Source organism: Notolabrus celidotus, chromosome 23, assembly GCF_009762535.1.
Source record: "Notolabrus celidotus isolate fNotCel1 chromosome 23, fNotCel1.pri, whole genome shotgun sequence".
NCBI classification, from domain to species: domain Eukaryota; kingdom Metazoa; phylum Chordata; class Actinopteri; order Labriformes; family Labridae; genus Notolabrus; species Notolabrus celidotus.
Genome location: NC_048294.1, coordinates 2253281 through 2274498, shown reverse-complemented (window position 1 = coordinate 2274498; position 21218 = coordinate 2253281). Strand labels below are relative to the sequence as shown.

Genomic DNA, 21218 nt, shown 5'->3' with positions numbered 1-21218 from the left:
GAGGCTGTGAAAATTGTGCAAGAAGCAAGAGAAGAGCTTCTCTTTTTGATTCATAGTTGCGGGTTGATTGCTGTCACATGACGGAGACAGCATGCACTTCTGACCACAAGGACTTAACAGCTAGACACATTCCCATAGCAAATGTAGTAATACCTCTTGCTGTTGTTTCCTGTCTCTTTGTTTTATTTTTGTGAAGCACTTTGGGCTGCATGCTTGAATATATGAAAGTTGTTATATAAATGAAAATGAGTTGAGTAAAAATATTCGCAACAATCAGTTACACTGCAGTTTATCACCCTGACATTTTCCACATTTTATGACTCAACAGGACATTTTTTTAATGTGTTTTCTGGAGAAAAAAAAATACAATAACTTCAAAATAACTGCAACACAAGAATATTTCTGTCAAGACTTGAAATGTGTTCCTGGGGCGCTGGTGGCCTAGCGGTCTTCGCGCCCCACATACAGAAGCTACAGTCCTCTTCGCAGGGGTCGTCGGTTCGATTCCCTGCCGGTCGACCATTTCCTGCATGTCTTCCCTCACTCTCTACTCCCCACATTTCCTGTCTCTCTTCAGCTGTCCTATATTATTTATTTAATTTATTATTTAAAAGGACCATGCATATTAATTAACACTTCTGTAAATATGCCAGAGTTAGCCAAAAGGCTAGTTTACATCTGTAGTCCCTTGCCAGATGTTAAAAAGGCTCCCTAAAAAAATCATGATTAAACAAAGATACAATAGAGTAAAATAAGATCAAAATAAATGACTAAAAGCTACATGAGGACATGATATGACCGTTTTTGAGAAAGTGTCCATGGATATAAAATACATGGAGCAAGACAATCAGGAAGCAGTAATAAGGAAATGTTAAGGAAGACACATGCAGAGACAACAGGACAACATTTAACATTGCTGTATATATTTGCATCTGGCAGTGACTACCAATCATTGAACTAGCTGCATGCACATCAAATGAGGCAACGTATAGACTGAGCGACAGGTGAGCACAACGAATAGACAACACAAGCAAGATGGCCGACACAAGATGGCAGCAGCAGGGGGAGGTGTGTTTAGTGCTGACAGAGTTGGTTGCTTATGAGCTGCTGCTTCAAATGAAAACTAAATGACCGGTATGTGTTGAGCTCTCTGATAGAGGTTGGTATGTTGTTCCATTCTCGTGATGCTCTGATGGAGAAGGCTGATTGACTAAAAGCACTTTTTCTAAGTGGAATAACACAGTCCCCTCTTGTGACTCCTCTCGTAGTGTTATGTGGATTAGTTCGGATGCTAACAAAATCGCTAAGTGGTGGGGGAGCCATGCCATGTGTGATTTTGTAAAGGAGACAGGCATTTAAAATAAAGGCAAAAAAGGCCAAGAAATATAACTTAAAGGGGACATATCACGCTTTTTTCATCAACATATATTGGTCTAAGAGGTCCCCAAAACATGTCTTTAAAGTTTATTGCTCAAAAAAACACTTTGAAATCAGATTTTGGTCTGCCTGAAAAGTCCTCTTCTTCATTCCTCATCAGAACACTCTGTTTTCTCTCTGACCACGCCCCCTCAGGAAGTGGATGTGCCTCGGCTCTCCAGCACGTTGATCTAATGTTTACATGTTGGCTGAATATACACGGCTGCTCAGAGATCACGTTACTTCAACCCTCTGAATCTGATCCTGACGGAGAGGAGCCTGTAGCAGGACCTTTCTGAACGATTGGTCACAGATTTAGTGTTTCTTGTTGTTTTATTTATCAGTATGTAGACGTGTGTCTTGGTACACAGCTACGAACATGTAGCTATGTGGCTATGCTAACTAGCGCTAGCACTTATCCATGATAAATAAAAATCATCCACTAGATCTTCAAATCTGCAGACGTGGGGAGTAAAACCGACCTCTGCCAGAAAATCAGCAGGACCTTTTCTGAAGGATTGGTCACAGATTTAGTGTTTCTTGTTGTTTTATTTGTCAGTATGTCGACGTGTGTCTTGGTACACAGCTATAGCTATGAACATATAGCTATGTGGCTATGCTAACTAGCGCTAGCACTTATCCATGACAAATAAAAATCATCCAGTAGATCTTCAAATCTGCAGTAAAACAGACCTTTGTGTTTATTAAGACAGCCTACAACTAGCATGCCTCCCTCCTAAGCTCCTTGTTAGCACACATTTGTGCAGGTAATGAAAAACGGAGGAGGGGATTCAGTATTATTTTATACAGTCTATGGGCTGAACAAGCTCCGAGCTCTGACTCTGTGACAGACCGGATATTGTTGTTACGTAACAAAAACACTGAAGTCTGAAACGGCTTGTTTCACACACATTTACAGAAAGGTGGAGAAATCAGAACAGGGGCAGAATGGATTTTTTTCATTCTCGGGGGGTTTGTAGACAGGGACACATATTTCAGGTAGAGAACCATTAAAAAGTCCATTTTGCATGATATGTCACCTTTAAAAAAAAAAGAAATGTGTTTCTGCCACTGTAGAAAAACAATAACCAGACATCAGTTTGATTTCCAGGTTTATATTTATTTTATAGAAATACAACAAAGCAAGCTGTACAGAAATTACACGTACCACATGTGACTAAAGAAACGGCACCAAGGTAACTTATGAAAACTAAGAACTTTGAACACAAAGTGTCTGTATATGATATTTTATGTCCTTCAAATATGAGTCAATACCTCACATAGTGTGTAATTACATCATATGGTCTTCTCTAAAATTGTATGACTTTGTTACATAAACTGCAGAAACTAAGGAACGCTTCATTAATGTTCAGAAGTTAAACAAAGAAAGAAAATAAGTCATTTCAAAACTAGAAACAACAACAAATGGTTAAGGAACCTGAACATTTCACATATATACAAGATTACATTCAGGGTTTCATTTATAAAGCTTCAACACATAAAGTCTTCTGAGATACAGATCATCCATTAAAAGGTATTTCATGTTACATTAGAGTGAGATATCCCCCTTGCCTCCTTTTCATGACAAGCATAGATCTGATACTTTGAGTATTGTTTGTTCTAATATCACACTTTTGAATGTGTTGTTAAAAACCAAAGTGAGAAATATGAATCAAACCTTGTGTTTTGGTCTTGTGCTTTTGAGCCAAGCAAAACTTGTTACTCATTTCTTTGAGTCTGGCAGAATCTTCAATTTTCTGCAACTCAAGAAACTTTTACTACTCCAAACTTTGAGAACTCATCACTAAATCTGGTTCAGATCACCTTCAGGCCAAGTTGACAAAGTTCCTCCACAACATTTTATTTTGGTGTTTATAACAGCTTTTTATCGCAAGTTCACGAAACTCGTACAAATGCTTGTTGCAAAGCGATTCCAACCAAATTTGGTGGACATGTGTAGACAGGATATCTGAGTGACTGTGTAAAATTTGGTGCAGTTTGACCAACAGGTGGCGCTGTTCCACCATTGTGCATTGTCATAGCTTGAAAGCGGTTCATCCAATTGACCTAGGTGTTGCCCATTTGTTAATTCAAGCTGTATTCAGTTACACATGGGTCGTTTTTTCTGCCATTAAGACTCAATCAAATCTATATTAAAGGGATGTTTCAGTTTTTTTTAAGTGGGGTAGTATGAGTTTTATGTCACTAGTAGTTGTACCTGCCACAACAGATGCCGCTCAGCTCGTCTCCTGTATTCCAACCAAATTTGGTGGGCATGTGAAAATAGGATAACTGAGTATCTGTGGGAAATTTGGTGCAGTTTGACCAACAGGTGGCACTATTCCACCCTTGTGCATTGTCATAGCTTGAAAACAGTTCATCCAATCGACCTAGGTGTTGCCCATTTGAAACTGCACACAAGCTAGGCTACAGTTTTCTGCAGACGGGGCCAGTTCTGCCACGTAATTTTGCAGATTTTGAAAGACTCCAACCAAGCATTCATCTCGGTTTAGGTGTATGCTCTTTGCCACCAGTCCACAGACCCAGCATGTCTGTGTTGCACTCGAAAATAGCGCCAAAACAAAAACAGGCTTTCTGATGGCAAAGGTAAGTCCTGAATAAATCCCCAGTAGTGCATACAACTAAACAGAGATGAGTACATGGGTCAGAGTCTCTCAAAATTAGCTCAATTGCGTGGCAGAACCGGCCCCCGTCTGCAGAGATATGTAGCCTAGCCTACGTGTTGTTTCACATTAAAGGGGCGGAGCTGAGCGGCATCCATTGTGGCTGCTACAGGGACTAGTGACACCTACAACCCCACTTCAAAAACACTGAAATATCCCTTTAAGACATATTTGACCACACTGCAAAGAAGACCTGGGACTATGAAGGTACCCCCTCTCAAGAATGGGCACTGTGGGAGTCAAAAGATACTCTGAACTACAAAGTCTGAACTCAGTTTGACATGTGATTCTGTGTTTCTGAGTTGGACAAATTGAGGAACAGCAGAAGAAAAGGACACAAGGGGGGTTGTTGGAAAATGATGTAAAAACAGATCATTGAATGAAAATAGAAACTGGATGTGCACTTACATTCTTACCTTGACTGTACCAAAATTGCTGAAGTTATTAATCAATCGATGATTTGAAGACGTCTTGTAGCAACTTTCAAAAAGGTTCATTTTTTATTGATGTTTGATGATTGATGCAAAAAAAAAAACTGTAGAGCAGAACAAGGCACCGTAACTGTGAGAGGGTGAACTTAAAGCTCGTCCAGCTCTCTCACATTTTTACCGATTCGGTTGAAGTTGTTGGGGTCAGTCTTTGCGTTGAGCTTATTGATTCCTCTCGAAGCTTCTGATAATGTTTCTGAAAAAAGATAAAGGAGAACACAAGCTTCGTTAGGCCCTGTGTAATATGTGCTATGCTTCGGTCCAGTGTGTGTTTTAGCGTGTGTTAGCGTGTACCTTCAGTTTGTCGTAGTGTGCCTGGCTGCTGCAGTGGACCTCCTTGGCGATGCTCTCGCTCCGATAGAAGACAGAGCAGATATTGCAGAAAAAACCCGGGACGACGAAATCTTTACCTGAAAGAGGAGACGGTGAAAGTTCAACAGTGGGAACATTTTTCATCTGGTGTTGTGAGTTAAATTCAGGTGCCTGTGACTCACCGAGGGGGTTGTTCGGTTTGAATTCGGGCAAGTCGTCAGGGACAGAAGGAGACTGAGAACGAGATCGCTTTGCTTCAGATGCGTCCAGCTCCCTCCTTTGTTTACTCACAACTAAAGAGAGAGAGAGTTAGGACTCAGGAATAGATTATACTTGGTAGATAGAAAACACTTTCATCCACTTTACAGAGAATATAACTCTCTTCCTGGTCCCTAACTTGGCTGTGCTTCTCTGGCCTCAGCTCTCCGTACCTTTCACCTCCATCCTGCTCCTTCCTTCTCTTTCCTCCTCTCCTTCCTCCGGAGGCTGCAGCTCCGTCACAGCAGTGTTGGGGTCGCAGCTGTCTTGGCTTGCTGCTGTGTCCCGTACCTCCTCTTGGACATCATTTGAAAGTTTTGATGGATCTTTGTCCAATGACGAGGAGGAGGAGGAAGAGGCATCGTGTGCAGTGGAAGGAAGTCCATCAGTTGGTTTCTTTTCTTCTTCTCGTTCATCCATCGTTCTCTCCGGTTTCCCCCTGGTAGATTTTCTTACTGTTGTGAGAGAAAATTGAAGAGCTGAGTGAACAAATGAAAAGAAAACAGAGAGTTTCTCTTTAAAAGGTCTGGAGATACGATTTTGCGTGTGTTTGCGTGTTACCAGGGGTCTGCCTGGTTCTCTTCTTGGCTCGGTCTCTTGTCCTGGGTGTTGCAGCTTCCCTGTTGTCCTCATCTTTTACCTCATCCACGATCACAAAGTTCATGCTTTCCTCTAAAACGGGGGGAAATGATGAAGATTATAATTAGGTCAGTTGCAAAAACAACACAAATTCAGCAGACTGAGGCGGAAAAAACACCAACTACGATGACTAGGGTTGTAAAATTCTGGGAATTTTCAAAGTTGGAAACCTTCCATGGGATTTAACAGGAATGTATGGGAATAAAGCAGGAATAAAGCAGGAATAAAGCAGGAATAAAGCAGGAATAAAGCAGGAATTTACTAAATTGAAGGTTGGCTCTTAATAGTGAACTTCAGTATAGTTGGGAAAATATATTTTAGCATAATCCTGACTAAAACAACCAGATTTCATACAGTACAGTACAGTTGAATATCTATGCTATTCCTCAATCACATGCACATAGCACACTGCTTACTGCAGGGCTATTGAGACCACGCCCCCTACAGGCACTGTGCATTCCTCCATCACATCCACAGAGGATCTCTAGAATCCTGCAGAGGCCAGGCTTCAGAAGCTTGAGGGAAGATGCTTTTTTATTTGCATGTTGAATGGGACTTTTTTTTTGGAGGAAGAGGGGCTCTTTTCATTTAACATTTTGACTTTGTTGGGATTGCATTTTTGTTAATTTTTGAATGGGTTGGGTCGGGGGGGATGAGTAATATTTAACTCAACATTCATGTTTTTGTTCTTCAATGAAAGAATTGATTGATTGATAAAATGTTTAACACTTGATAAAGTTCTACTTTCAAATAAATCTGTTTTAATTGAATTATTTTGGATGGATGTCTGCTTAGAACAAAACAAAAATTTATGCTTGGATATGATACCTTTCAATTCAATTGCTCTCAATTCCCATAATTCCCATGGAAAGTTTCCACTTTTGGAATATTTCCAAAATTCCCCAGCTTAACTTCCCATGGAAATTTACCTGAAATGTTCCACCCCTTAGCAACCCCTAGCAACGACTATTCGAATAATCGTTGAATAGATGCCAATGATTATCGAATTGCATTTTGGCTTGAAATGCCCATAAACTAGGTGCCAGCCATAAACTGCATAAAAAAATGGCCGCAGTAAGCTGATCATCAGCGGGGGCCATATTGGAAATGCTGATCACAACGTAACTTTGTCTGAGAGAGTGTGAGGTAAGGAGGCGGGCTAACAGCTACAGTGTTCCCGCCTGTCAATCAAGTCAGGCACGCCCTTATTTGGGCAAAACTCGTAAGTTTAATATCTTTGAGTTATAAAAAATTCACCCCGTACAGTGTGTGCCGATAGAGAAATTAGCTACTCAGACTAAAATCACTTTTTGTACCAGGCTGTAAACATGTTTATTTCTGCTGTAAAGATCGTCTTCTTATAATGGGTGTGTATGTGGTTTCCTGTGTTTCTGCAGCCAGCCTCTAGTGGACGCTCGATGAACTGCAGTTTTTAGCACTTCTGCATGGGCTTCATATTTTAAGACTGGAGGTTGCCGCTTGCTGCAATCACCTAAGTAAGCCTGTCTGAACAACAGTTACCTGTGTCGTCATCATGCTTGCGTTTTGCCGATGTTTGAGTTTTCTTGGTTCGCTCCACATCCGGCTTGTCGTCTTCGTCAAAGTCGGCTTCATCTAGAGTTACCAAAGTCTGAGAAAAGACACGAGAGGTGTTCAGAAACCCAAGTATAACTTCACTGCAATGACACTCACATGTGTTTGAATCTGGATCTTTACCTCAGGGTTCAGGTCATCCACGGATTCATCCTCTTGGCTTTGCTCTGCCTTTCTCTCTTCTTCTATGAACTCATCCAAAGTAACTAGTGCCTGCGCCTCCTCTCCTTTCGTCACCCCCACCTTTCCCTCCTCCGCCTCTTCTTCTACGAACTCATCCAGAGTGACGAGTGCTTGCGCCTCTCCTTCCGTTCCCTCCTCAGGCACCTTTTCATCTTCGACCTCATCTGCCCCCACCTCGTCCAGAGTCACCAGCTCCCGGGAATCCACCTCCACCCTTCCTCTTTTACTCCCCCTTTGACTCCCCCCCCCTCCTCCATCGCCTCCTCTTCGGCTCCTTTGCTCCCTCTCCTCCCTCGCCGCAGTCCTCCTCGCTCGCTGCCCCCTCGGTAATAACTTCTCTTTCGCGGCAGCTTGGCGCTTCCTCAGTTCTTCCTCCTCCGCTGTGTCGTCCGGGTAATCCTCCTCCTCGTCACTAACTTTGTCTAGATTCACCAGAGAGCTTTCTGTCTGTTCTTTCTCCTTGCTCTCTCTTTCAGGCGTGACAGCAACACTCTGGGATTTGATTGGTGATGAGTCCTCTACCTTCTTACCTGTACCCGACTCTTCTGTGAGGGATAACTCATCACTGACTGACACCTCTGAAGCGTCGACCTTCTGAGGGAGACTTTCATCTTCTGTTTCTTCTCGTCGTTCTCTATCAGACGCCGCCGCCGCGGTCGTCTGCTCTTCTTGAACTTCTTGATCGTCTTCCAGAGAATCTACGACCTGAAACAACGGTTCCTCCTCCGCCTCCTCACTTTTGCTTGACGCCACAAGAGGAGCGCTCTTCTGTTCTTGCTCGTCCTCTTTGCTTTCGCTCCCCGGTTGCTCTACGAGGGGCTGGTCGTCCACATCCTCCACAGAATCCAGAATCTGATACGTCGCTTCGTCTTCTTCCGCCACTTTTTCAGACGCGTCTTTGTCATCCTTACTTGATGCCGCGTTGTCTTTTTTAGCGGTTTTAAGCTGTTTCTTCTGCCTTCCCCTTTTGCCTTTTCCTCTCGTAGCTGGCGGATCATCCTCGACGCCGTCCTCCACGGAGTCCAGGATCTGATAGGTAGCAACCTCCTCAGTTGCCTCTCCAACAGCAGCGGCGCTCTTCTTCGTTGGCGAGCTCTCTTTCTCCTCCTTCTTTGGCGTCTTCTCCCTGCTTCGTGACTCTCTGGCGGGAGTCTGCCTCCTCCTTGTCGGCGTGTCTTCTTCTTTTTTTGATTTCCCAACTGGAGCTCCTTCAGATGTTCTTCCTCTTCTTGATCTTGTTGTGACGGTTGGTTCATCGTTCGCCGTCTCCACAGAGTCTAAGATCTCGTACGTAACCTCCTCGGGTTTCTCTGATTCCTTCTTTCCTCTGGTGCTTCTTCTTCTACCAAAGCTTTCCTTGACTGCGGCGTCCACAACTGGTTCCCCTTCAACAGAATCTACTACTTCAAACAGCATCTCCTCACCGGCCTGTTTTGCTGCGGTGGCGCCCATCTTTGCACGCGTCTTACGAGTCTGGTCTTGTTTCTTGGGGGATCTCTCCTTCTCAGCACTTTTAGGTGTCTCGCTCATAAGATTGCTCCTCCTTGAAGGCCTATCATCTTTCCTGGCGATGGCGTTCCCTCTCCTGGATCTCGATTGCCTTCTTCCTGCATCTGACTCTGAAGTCTGATCCTCCACAGAATCGATGACCTGATATGTGTCGTCCTCTTCCTCCGCTGGTCTCTTGTCTTCGGATGTCGGTGCACTGGAAGGTTCAGGTTTTACACGGCGGTCTTCTTCTGTTTCAGTCTGATCGTCGATGGAATCCAGTATTTCAAAGGCTTGGTCGGTGTCAGGATCTCTCAAGTCCTCTTCATTGCCACCTTCATCGGGAGTTTGCCCCTCGTGAGTTCCTTCCTCTTTGGAGGCTTTGCTGCCTTTGACTTCCCTTCCTTTTTGCCTTGTAGTCCTCTTCCCCCTTGGAGCTTGTTCCTCACACTGATCCTCATTGCTGGTCTCTTGTCCTGCACCTGATCCATCCTTGCCTGTAGGCTCATCAGTTTTTGGAACAGCATCTTCTTCCGATAGCTGCTTTAAAGCCAAACTGTCTTCTTGTGAAGGACCTTCAACGTCCATTTCAACAAACTCCTCAGGGTTATCTTCGACACTATCAAAGATCTGGCCTCCCTCAGATCCAGCAGGCAGGGGTCCAGAGCTTCCTTCTTGGCCTTCATGTTCCATCCGCTTGTTTGATTGATCATCGGATGAATTGAGGATTTGACCGGCTGTATTCTTCTCATCTTCTTTGCCTTTCTTCTGGTTTTTCTTTGTGCTACCATTTAAATCAACCTCTGGGTCCTGAGTTTGGGTCAAATCTAATCCTTGTCCCTGCTGAGGAGGATGCATCTCTTTTCTTGCTTCCATTTTTGCCTCTGACTCAACAGTTTCTGTAGCAGAGCCCTCTGCTGACACTCTGTGGTCAGACCCTGCTACTGCGCCGTCTTCTGATTCCTCTTCAAGCTGCTCTGGTTGAGTCTCGACTGAAGCCTGAACACCTGCTGTGGGTTTTACACTTTCCCTTTCATGCGTACCTGGACCAGAGGAGGAAGGAGTTTCAGTCGACTCTAGAAGAGAAGAGGAGGAGGAGGCCTTACTTGTAGAGGATGAAGGTTTGGTACTGGATTTGGTGGGTTTAGATGAGTTTTTTAAATCGGTGCTCGAGCTGGAAGATCTGGAACCTTTAGTCGATCTAGCCGTCGAGGATGATGAGGCTGAGCTTCTGTGGTCTTTGGAGGACCTTGTGGAGGTCCTTCGACCACCTGAGCTCTGTCTCTCTGTTCTCTGTCTTGAGGAGCGCGTGGATGAGGAGGAGTGATGAGGCTCGGCGTCATCGTAAACTTCGTCGACGGTGACAAAGTCCTCCTCGTTGAACTGTAGCTCGTCGAAGAGGTAGGCGTCAGAGCAGATGTTGTCTTCTGTGAAATCATCCTGACCCTGGACAAAGAAAGAAGCATCAACATGTGTCAGATTATTTATTAGGATACTATGATGGTTAAAAGACCCTTATTAGCAACTTTCTTCTTGTTTAATTTGTTGTTTTTTTTAGAAAGAACATGATATAGCTCATGTATTTGAGCTTCCCTGATATCAGCTGAAACTACTTAGTGTCTAAAAGCGTCTGATTTAACATCCAGGGCCTCACCGTCCTCTCCCGGCTCAGAGACCTGCCCTTTCGAACGAGTCTCTGTGAGCCCACCGTCACCCTGATGGACTGCAGCTCGGTCTTGTCGATGTCAGAGGGATCGTTGATTTCACTGATGGTGGCGGGTTCAAAGTTTATCGTGACGTCATCAGAGGCTTGTAGGCGCTGTCTGAGGCTCTCCAAGCTGGAATTAGGAACACATTGGAAAGTTTGTTTATTTATTTCTTAATGTTTGTTTTGATTTTTCACAGCTTGAAACACAATTTCTACATTACTTACCAAGTAGAATGAATATAGAAAAAATATTTAATAAACAAATAAAAGAAAAAATAAACATATCTGCATAAATTAAATACAAAAAAAATATATAAAACCACGATACAAATAAAATAGTATAAACAAAAATAAAATATAACCTAAAAACAGGCATTTTGACATTTTTTAAAAACCTCTTACAGCCTTTTAATATTTTTGCTGAGTCATCCTAAGCTTCTGAGCATATGCAGAAATCTAAGTGTGTACAATGTGACCTAAGACTTCGTTAGCCTGCCTACAAACATCATTGTCAGTCTTCGGCAGGTAAATAAAGCCACAAGAGACTCAATGAAACATGTACTCACGTCTCAAAGTTTTGAACTTTACTCCTGGAGAGAGAAAAAATTGATTAGTTAAGGTGTAATCAAGTAATTAATCAATCAAGCTTTATTTAGAGAACACCTTTCATACGAATCAAAAATATATAATGATGAAAAAATGAAACAGAAATGGTTTTAGAAGTAGAGACTCAAGCACAAGAGTTGCAATAAAATGTCTAAAAAAAACAAAATAAGTGATTCAAATTTAAAACATAAATACTTCAGACAATAAAAAAAGGTAAAGATAGAAGTCTAAGATAAATAAAACAACCAAAAACAGTTAGTTAGTAGGGGTGTAACGGTAAGGGAAGAAGAAAAAAAAGGTACAAATAAAATGTATTTTCCTTTAAAGGGAACTTAAAGAACTTTTACAAACGGTCCCCTCCTCTTCATCATTATACATGCTCCCCCTTTGGTCACATCATACGCCGCCATTGCATCCATTTCCACTGTTCTGTTCCACATCCATCACGGCTGCTTCCCACTCCACCCTCACAAACTGCCTCACTGAAATAAACTCCTGGATGCAAACAAACTTCCTCAAAATCAGAAATTCTTATCATAGGCCCAAAATCCCTCACTTCCACCTGCCTGGACTTCTCACTCACCATTGACAAATCCACTGCTCCAGCATCCACCCACATTCGTAACCTTGGTATCATTTTCGATCAGTCACTCAACTTTGAACGTCTCCCGTCTCCGCCCCTCCCTGAAACTCTCATCCACGCCTTCATCACCTCAAGACTCGATTATTGCAATAGCATCCTCTACGGTTCACCCAACACCCTCCTCAACAAATTACAATACATACAAAACTCAGCTGCACACCTTCTCACTCACACCCGCTCCAGAGACCACATCACCACCAGTCCTCCAGAACCTCCATTGGCATCCCATCACAGCACAGAAACAGCCCTCCTCAAGATCACTAACGACCTCCTCGTGGCAGCTGATTCCGGTCTCATCGCCATCCTCATCCTCATCGATCTGAGTGCTGCCTTCGACACCATTTCTCACCCCATACTCCTCAATAGACTCTCCTCCATAGGCATCACTGACACCCCCCTGCACTGGTTTCACTCCTACCTCACAGGCCACACTCAGTTCATCCGACTCAAATCCTTCACTTCTCAACCCTCCCCCGTCACTTCAGGTGTGCCCCAGGGCTCTGTCCTGGGGCCCCTCCTCTTCATCACCTACCTTCTCCCACTTGGCAATATCTTCCGGAAATTCGGCATTCACTTCCACTGCTGCGCGGATGACACCCAGCTCTACCTTTCCAGTAAGCCCGACTCCACGCTCCCACCCTCCTCCCTCACCCTCTGCCTCTCTGAGATCAAGTCCTGGTTCACCTCCAACTTCGTTCAACTCAACACCAATAAACAGAACTCCTCCTTTTAGGCACCAAATCCACCTTACCCAAAGCCGACAGTTTCTCCCTCTCCATAGACAGTTCAACAGTGTCCCCCTCCCCTCAGGTAAAGAGTCTGGGTGTCATCCTCGACAGCTCACTTTCTTTCAACTCTCACATCAATTACATAACCCGGGCTGCATATTTCCATCTCCGCAACATCAACCGTCTCCGCCCCTCTCTCACCCCTCACACCACTGCCATCCTGGTCCACAGTCTCGTCACCTCCCGTATTGATTATTGTAACTGACTCCTCTTCTGTGTCCCTCATTAATCCCTCCATAAGCTTCAACTGGTCCAGAACTCTGCAGCCCGCATCATCACCAGAACCCCCTCCTTTCACCACATCACCCCCGTCCTCCAGCAGCTCCACTGGCTCCCGGTCAAACTCAGAATCAATTTCGAAATCCTCCTGTACACATTCAAGGCCATCCACAACCTCTCCCCCCCGTATCTGTCTGATCTCCTCCACATCGTCACCCCCTCTCGCTCCCTCAGGTCTTCCTCCTCCTTCCACCTCTCTGTGCCCCCTGCCTGTCTCAGCACCATGGGGGGCAGAGCTTTCAGTCGCTATGCTCCCCAACTCTGGAACTCACTCCCACCAGACATCCGAAACTGACTCACTACCCCTCTTCAAATCAAAACTCAAAACCCATCTGTTTCAAACTGCATTCCCTTCTTAATTTTAACCTGATGTTACTTTGCTTGTTGTTTTTATTTAATCGTGTTGTTTTATTTATTGTGTTTTAATCTGTCTGTAAAGCGACCTTGAGTGCTTTGAAAGGCGCTTCTAAATAAAATGTATTATTATTATTATTATTATCATCACATCCAGAATACAAGATCCTCCTCATCACCTACAAAGGCCCTCCATAATCTAGCTCCCTCCTCCCTCACTGACCTTCTGCAGCTCCACCAACGCCAACCTCCTCACCCCTCTCACCAAACCCAAGCACTGAATCTGGGGGGGACAGGGCTTTCTCTGTCGCTGCCCCCACCCTCTGGAACTGGAGGTGAGTTCTTATGAATTTAATCAAACTCCATAACTTCTGGAAAAAACACCTACCAAGCTGGGTCCTCTGTGAACGAGCTGGGGGAAAGGTCGTTGTATTTCTCCACCACTTGGGCGACACCGCTGGAGTCGGCCATCTCGATGCATATCTGGATGAGGACGGGCAGAGACAGAGACGGGGTCAGAGGTGAGACAGAGACAAAGAAAGAGACAGAACTGAAAGAAAAAACGAGAGTTGCTTTACTCTGTTGGCGAGAGGAAGGAAGTTGACAAAGGTCGTAATGGACGCCACCATTTCTATGACCAAGGTGATGACGTCCAGAGACACCTCAGAGACCTCCACGCACAGCAGCCGCTCCTCCAGAGACGTTAGGTCAGGAACTCCCTGAGATAAAAAAGCAACAACAATGAGGACCCCCCCCAAAAAAAGCTGCTTTCACTGGAATACAAGAGGAACCGTACTTACAGCGTTACTCAGCTTCATCAGGCTTCTGTACATCGCCTCCTGTGGAGAGATGCAGCATTAGAGACGCGTTACAGCAGATCTGGATTCACTTTTCATCGCTTTCTCCAAAAAACTCTTTCCTGTCCCCCTTCAGAAAGCTCAGTCCCTACCTCGTTGGACTCAGGATACATGTTCTGCAACACAAAGTGGACGTTGATCATTCGTCCTTTGAGTGAATTCCGCTTCTCGATGTGAGCTTTGACGAAATCGCAGCAGGTGGTCCAATCGGCGAAGAACACAAACGCCTGGAGGCGGAGAGGAGAGGATGGAAAAGCGTTAGAATGGGGCTTTTTAAATCTCTCATGCCTGGAACAGTCCACTACGGTCGTCTCCTTACCCTCCTCTGCAGCGGTAAGACGGTCACGTTGTAGTACAAGGAGCGAAGGGTGTGTTTGGGGAAAAATGGCCACACCAGCCTCGCCACGTCCTCATGCTTGTAGTCTCCTTCTGGTAACCCGGTCAGCATGACAGTCGGGCACATCAAACCTCGACGACTGGCCTTCTAGATGCACAAAACCACAAGAGAGAGTCCCTTTCAAGTTAACCAGCAGACACAGCCTACAAACAACGTTATCTCCATTTCCTAAAACAAGACGCCGCCTGTCGCCTGTGCTTGAAAGGTTCAGGTTGTTCCCAGAGCCAAGTGTTAATTTTGGCAGCTTAGATTTAGTCTTAGTCAGCCATCCCTAAACTCAAAGGACTCTATATCGCCCCCCCTCGTCTCCTTTCTGCTGCTATATCAAAGCATGACTCAATCCAACCTCCTGTACTCCTCCACCTGCTTCTACAACATGCTATCTGTAAAAAAAACAAGGCCAAACTCACACGCATAACCACCACAGCTTCTAAAATAATCGGTCTCCCCACACCAAAGTTATGGTCAGAATCCAAGCTTACCTCGATGTCATACACGCCCTTGGCAGTCTGGTACTCTGCGAACACAAAGTGAACACAGACACAGTGTGAGTTTTGGAGTAACAAACATGTCAGGCTGATAAGGAAAGAAAGAATCTCTCTCTCTTTCTAACCTGGGATGATGAACCAAGGACACATGGTGGGGAACACGTAGGGACTGTTCCTCAAACTGATCCAGAACGGCGAGGTGCTGCCCTGTGGGACGCCGGCTGTTCCTGACGGGAGAGTCGCCCCTTCGATTAGATCCTTGCTCTCAAGGAGAAAGTCCTGAGGGATTTTTGGTGCTGCACAAACAAGACGAAAAAGAGAAGAGGTAAGACGAGCGCCCTCCGTTTGACTCCTATGTCCTGTAACCTTGGCACACTAAACAATGTCTCAACTTCCTCCTGAAACCTGAAACACGTACCCGGACATGAGCTGCTGCTGCTGTGTGGTATCTTCAGCCTCTGGATTCGATGGTCAGGAGGCTTTTTCATCAGACTGTACCAAACCCCGAGCCAATCAGCATCACGGGGCGTCTGGAACTCTATAAACACCTGAGACAAACACAAACATGAGTGTGATAGAGAAGCTTCTTTTTCTTCACAGTGTCTCTGTTTGTGTGTTTCTACCTTGTTGAGGAGGGGCCAGAAGTTCCTGACGGAGTCCAGTTTTTTCAGAACCTCTCTGAGTTCCTGGAACTCACTGGCTGAGATGTTCCTGATGAAGATCACGCTGTCTTTGTCCTCTGTCACAGGCTGCACCAAGGACAGGAAGTGGATGTTAGACCGAGGAAAGGGGTGAGAAGTTTACATATGGGGGGGAGGTGTGTATGTGGGTGCTTTACTTACATAGTTCACCAGCTGCATCAGGGATTTATAGAACCAGAACTGGAACAGAAACAGAGGAGACAGGGTCTTACAAACTGACTTTCCCATAGTTTTATATCATTATTAAATCAAGCATGTATCTGAAGTTATAAAAGCAAAAGGACAACATGATTATAAAGAGTCATGGCAGCTTCTGATCGCAAAGTTGCCTTTGATTGAGCAAACACCAGACATTCATTTATCCTCATATTCTTCATCTTATGGTGCTTTTCCACCGCAGGAACTTTCCCCAGGAACTAGGGAGTATTTTGAGGAACTATGTGCTTTTCAACAGCAGGGACGAGGGTCTAACTTTAGTTCTGGGGTAGTTTATCTCCCCTTGAAAAGCAGCTCCTTTGGGGGTAGTACTTTCCAAAAGTCCGGGAACTTTTTGGGGGCGGAGCCTGTAATGTTGAACGTTTCTGATTGGTCGAGTAACCTGCCGTCCACAGTAACCTGAGATTCACTTGGTTTAATAAATCCTGAACAGTAGTCTTCTCTGAGCCTGATAGTGCGAATGTGCCTCTCCCGGTGTTCCGGTTTTAAAAGTGACCCTGTAAACTGGAGACCTTCAGCTGAACTTGTCAGTGTTTGTGGAGTTTACACAGCTGTTGAAACACAGAGGGAGTTCCTGGGAATGCAAACTAGTTTAGTTTTTATTAAGATTTCAAAATATCCTCATCAGATATTTAATGATCGTCTAAAGACGTTTATGAGGGATGCATCCGGCTGAAAGTCTCCAGTTAACAGGGTCGCTGTTTAAACTGAAACACCGGCCGATCTCTGCCACGGCTTTTAAAAGCATGTTGAAACGGCTTTGCTACTTCGCGCTCGTCTCCTTCCTAGTGTTGAATCAGTGAATCCATTCCTTCTATGGCGTCATCTTTATGTTGAATGGCCTTGGTTGTCGTCTTACTGCCCTCTACTGGTCTGGCGGTGTAGTGCAACTATTTTTGTGCTTCTCCATACGTCACCTGCCTGATTTGCATCATCTTTAAGAGCTTACCGGTCTCAATGAAACGATGTCGTTTAAAGCATGGACAGTCAGCCCAGAGCCGTTCAACATGATGGGATCTCTTTTTGAGGCTCTTAATATGTCAAACACATCCCTCGCCGTCGGCATCTGGACGAAGGCCTGAGAAACAGAAGCATATCATCGCCGTTATCCACGTTTCAGCACTTTTTAAAGAGCTATTTCACAGTTTGCACTTCAAAGTACTTAGAGAAGTATCAAAAAGTTGCGTATCTGTCCTTTAATTCAATTGAAAGAGAAGTTTGGTGCGTACCAAGCATGCCTGAGGAAACACATAGATGTTGTGGTCTTTGTGTTGATACCCGAACGGAGTGAGCAGTTCGATGATGTCGTCCTCGGTGTGGGAGGTATCGTTGTGCAGCCAAGAGAGGAGCATCTGTTTGTTTACCAGAATGAAAGAAGTGATGGGAGATAAAGAAACAGAGAGAATTTAAAAGGGGGAGTAATGTTTTGTACAATAAAAGTAAACTATCAGAATGTAAATCTGGGAGTTATTGAGTTCGGGTAGACTTACTTTTGGCGTATTCGCAGAGTCAGACTTGATGGTTCCTGTGAAGCAAAAGCAAAAAGAGAGAGATCATAAACTCATCGTGAGATTTAGACTTTTATATCAAAGAAAGAATCCATTTCCTGGATTTCTCACCCAGTTTTTTCTTAGTCAGGAACTTCTCAAAGTTCTCCCCAAAAGTCAGATGGCTCTCCTTGGCTGCATCCTTGTGTGTCGTCAGTTTAGTCACAGGACCTTCAGAGAATCAGATTAGAGCAGGATGAATATATATATATAATCTTTAAGATCAAGAGTCCCTTCAAACTTTGCAATATAACTGAGTCTACCAGCGCAGAACCTGATCATTTCCCAACAAAAACCCAAATCCAGAAACATGGGACACTGTGAAGGAGGAATAAAAACTGAATTTGATAGTTTGCAATCCCTCAATGTGGATCTAATAAGTTGGGACAGACTAGTTCCTAGTGTTTAAAAGTGAACTGTTGCTCCATTCTTGCCTGAAATAGAAACTACAGCTACAGTTCAGGGTCTCCTTTGTCGTATTTTCTGGTTCTTGAGGCACCAAATGTTTACAATTCATGAAACGTTGGGAGGCCAGTTCACTACGTGGACTCTTCTACTAGGGAGCCATGCAGTTGTAACACGCACAGGATGTGGTTTGGCATTGTTTCAGTCTTAAAATATGAAGCAAATGCAGAAGTGCCGAAAACTGCAGTTCCTCGAGTGTCCACTAGAGGCTGGCTGCAGAAACACCGGAAACCACATACACACCCATTCAAAGAAGACGATCTTTACAGCAGAAATAAACATGTTTACAGCCTGGGTCACTAAAAGGTTTCAGTCTGGATAGCTCATTTCTTTATTGGCACACACTGTACAGAGGTGAATTTTTCAAGACCCACCTTGCTTCTTCAGCCTGACGACTTCATGATCAGGGGCGTGGCCCAGGTGACCGTACCACTCCTCAAACCGATCAACATCTTGAGCAAACTTAAATTCTACAAAAAGCTGTAAACATAAAAAAAACAAACACGCAGAGGTGAGAGGTGAGCCTGATGGGAAGCTGTCTGCAAAGAATATTAAACTCTTGAACGGGTGAGTTTGTACCTTGTTGAGGAGGGGCGTGTAGTTTTTGATGGGAGCAAAGTCTTTGAGAGCTTCTCTGAGCTCCTTCATCTCAGTCAGGGAAATGTTCCTGATGAGCACGGTTCTGTCACCTTCACCCAACGCAGACTGTAACAAGAAGAGGAGGGGGACATCCCAACCATGAGGTTAACAAGAGGACAGAGACTCACAGAGGCACTGCTGGGATCATTCAGTTAATATATTTTACCTTGTAAAATTAAAAATCTGTAAATAAAATATTAAAAAGACAAAAAAAGCCTTATTTATATTTTCAACATATTTTACATTGTAAAATAAAAAAAAACTGTAAATAAAATATTAAAAAGACAAAAAAAGCCTTATTTATATTTTCAACATATTTTACCTTGTAAAATTAAAAATCTGTAAATAAAATATTAAAAAGACAAAAAAGCCTTATTTATATTTTCAACATATTTTACATTGTAAAATTAAAAAAAACTGTAAATAAAATATTAAAAAGACAAAAAAAGCCTTATTTATATTTTCAACATATTTTACCTTGTAAAATTAAAAATCTGTAAATAAAATATTAAAAAGACAAAAAAGCCTTATTTATATTTTCAACATATTTTACGTTGTAAAATTAAAAAACTGTAAATAAAATATTAAAAAGACAAAAAAGCCTTACTTATATTTTCAACATATTTGACTTTGTTCAATTATGAAACTATAAATAAAATATTAAAAAGGATGAAAATGCCTTATTTATATTTTTAACATTTCACGTTGTAAAATTAAGAAACGATAAAAAAGTATTAAAAGGATACAAATGTTTTATTTATGTTTTCAATATATTTGACTTTGTAAAATAAAAAAAATGACATAAAATATTAAAAAGGAAGAAATGCCATATTTATATTTTAACATATTTGACCTTGTAAAATAAAAAAACTGTCAATAAAATATTAAAAAGACAAAAAAGCCTTATTTATATTTTCAGCATATTTGACTTTGTTAAGATTATAAAACTATAAATTAAATATTAAAAAGGAAAAAAAATGCCATATTTATATTTTAACATTTGACCTTTTATTAGTTTATTTTTTATTTTTTTTATTTTACCAAGGGAAAAAAGCCTTATTTATCTTTTCAACATATTTGACTTTGTAAAATTAAGAAACTATAAATACAATTTTTGAAAGAACAAAAGGGCCTTAGTTATATTTTCAACATATTTGACTTAATTAATTTTAAAACTACAAAATAAAATACTAAAAAGCCCAAAAAAACGTATTTACATTTGTAACATATTGACTTACAAAACTCAAATTAAATATTACAAAGAAAAAAAAATGCTTCATTTATATTTTCAACTTATTTGACATTGTAAAATCAAGAAACTATAAATTAAATATTAAAATGGAAAAAATACCTTATTTATATTTTAACATCTTTGACTTTGTAAATAAAAAAACTGAAAAAAAATATTAAAAAGGAAAAAAATGACTTATTTACAATTTCAACATATTTGATTTTGTAAAATTAAAAAAACTATAAATGAAAGAAATAATTAAAAAAATAAAAGCCTTATTTTTTTTACAGTTATCTGTATTTTTTCAAGTTTATTTACATGGTTTTTTTTATCTCAATGTAACAAATAGTGAGACCAACACAGTTATTTATAGTATCTCAAATTTACAAGGAGAGGTTCTCAGACAAATGTATATATAAAAAAACAACACTGTACCTTTAAGAAAGTAGATAAAGATTCATTAAAAAATCCACATTGACCACAAGTGTGTGTATGTGTGTTAATTACTTACACACTTCAACAGCTTCTTCAGAAATCTGTAAAACTGAAGCTGAAACAGAAACATCAGAGACACACGGTTAATAAACACAGTGACTGATATCAACTGTCCTCAGACATCATCTTCCATTTTCATTGACCTCAAGACCAAAAGGATTCTGATTTAAACTCAAACATCAGCAGGAGATCCTTCATACAGTCTGACATGCATCCTTACCAGCCTCATTGGATATCGGAGGCATACGACTTGAACAAAGAGTTCCTTCTCTCCGAGGTAAAGGCCGTTCTTCTCGGACTCTCTTACAAGGTGGAACACATGTTTCCCAGACGGCATCATGATGAAGGCCTGAGAGGAAACCAGAGAAGACATGTCCAATTAAACTAACATTTAATGAACTGTACATCTCAGGATCTGTGCTTGTTATCAGAGGAAGAAAAAAGAAGAGACATGGGTGTTCTGTGCCCACCATGCGCGACTGAGGGATGACGAAGAGTTTGTCTTCTTTGTCTTGAAACCCGAATGGAGTGAGCAAATCGGCGATGTCGTCCTCTGTGTAGAGACCTTCCTGATACGTCGGCAGGCCCGTTATGAGCAGCTGTCTGTCAGGAGACTGGAGGAAAGCAAAGAAGACATATCGATGAGGAGAGCAATCTGTGTCCAGAGGAAAAAGGGTTTTCTAGTAAAAGAACAACCTCCTCCTCTTGAGGCGTTTTTCGATTGGAGGGATGTTACTACGTGC

At 42.5% G+C, this 21218-nt stretch overlaps 1 protein-coding gene across 1 annotated transcript in view; it reads right to left on the bottom strand.

Moving 5' to 3' along the window:
• Positions 1–2515: 2515 nt before the first annotated feature.
• LOC117807219 overlaps positions 2516–21218 on the bottom strand; it is a 49132-nt gene continuing 30429 nt past the window's right edge. Inside the window, exons 26-53 of the mRNA XM_034676384.1 lie at positions 20946–21089; positions 20696–20824; positions 20492–20530; positions 18690–18815; positions 18485–18590; positions 17718–17816; positions 17589–17623; positions 17328–17450; positions 17048–17176; positions 16024–16062; positions 15805–15930; positions 15600–15729; positions 15307–15477; positions 15176–15210; positions 14616–14780; positions 14389–14523; positions 14240–14278; positions 14018–14158; positions 13828–13922; positions 11336–11359; positions 10716–10899; positions 7514–10507; positions 7319–7427; positions 5720–5830; positions 5332–5613; positions 5083–5193; positions 4883–4998; positions 2516–4784 (exon numbers count right to left, since the gene is read on the bottom strand). Coding sequence (XP_034532275.1) covers positions 4698–4784; positions 4883–4998; positions 5083–5193; positions 5332–5613; positions 5720–5830; positions 7319–7427; positions 7514–10507; positions 10716–10899; positions 11336–11359; positions 13828–13922; positions 14018–14158; positions 14240–14278; positions 14389–14523; positions 14616–14780; positions 15176–15210; positions 15307–15477; positions 15600–15729; positions 15805–15930; positions 16024–16062; positions 17048–17176; positions 17328–17450; positions 17589–17623; positions 17718–17816; positions 18485–18590; positions 18690–18815; positions 20492–20530; positions 20696–20824; positions 20946–21089 — 6024 coding nt within the window. The 3' untranslated portion in view covers positions 2516–4697. The remainder of the gene's footprint in view (positions 4785–4882; positions 4999–5082; positions 5194–5331; positions 5614–5719; positions 5831–7318; positions 7428–7513; positions 10508–10715; positions 10900–11335; positions 11360–13827; positions 13923–14017; positions 14159–14239; positions 14279–14388; positions 14524–14615; positions 14781–15175; positions 15211–15306; positions 15478–15599; positions 15730–15804; positions 15931–16023; positions 16063–17047; positions 17177–17327; positions 17451–17588; positions 17624–17717; positions 17817–18484; positions 18591–18689; positions 18816–20491; positions 20531–20695; positions 20825–20945; positions 21090–21218) is intronic.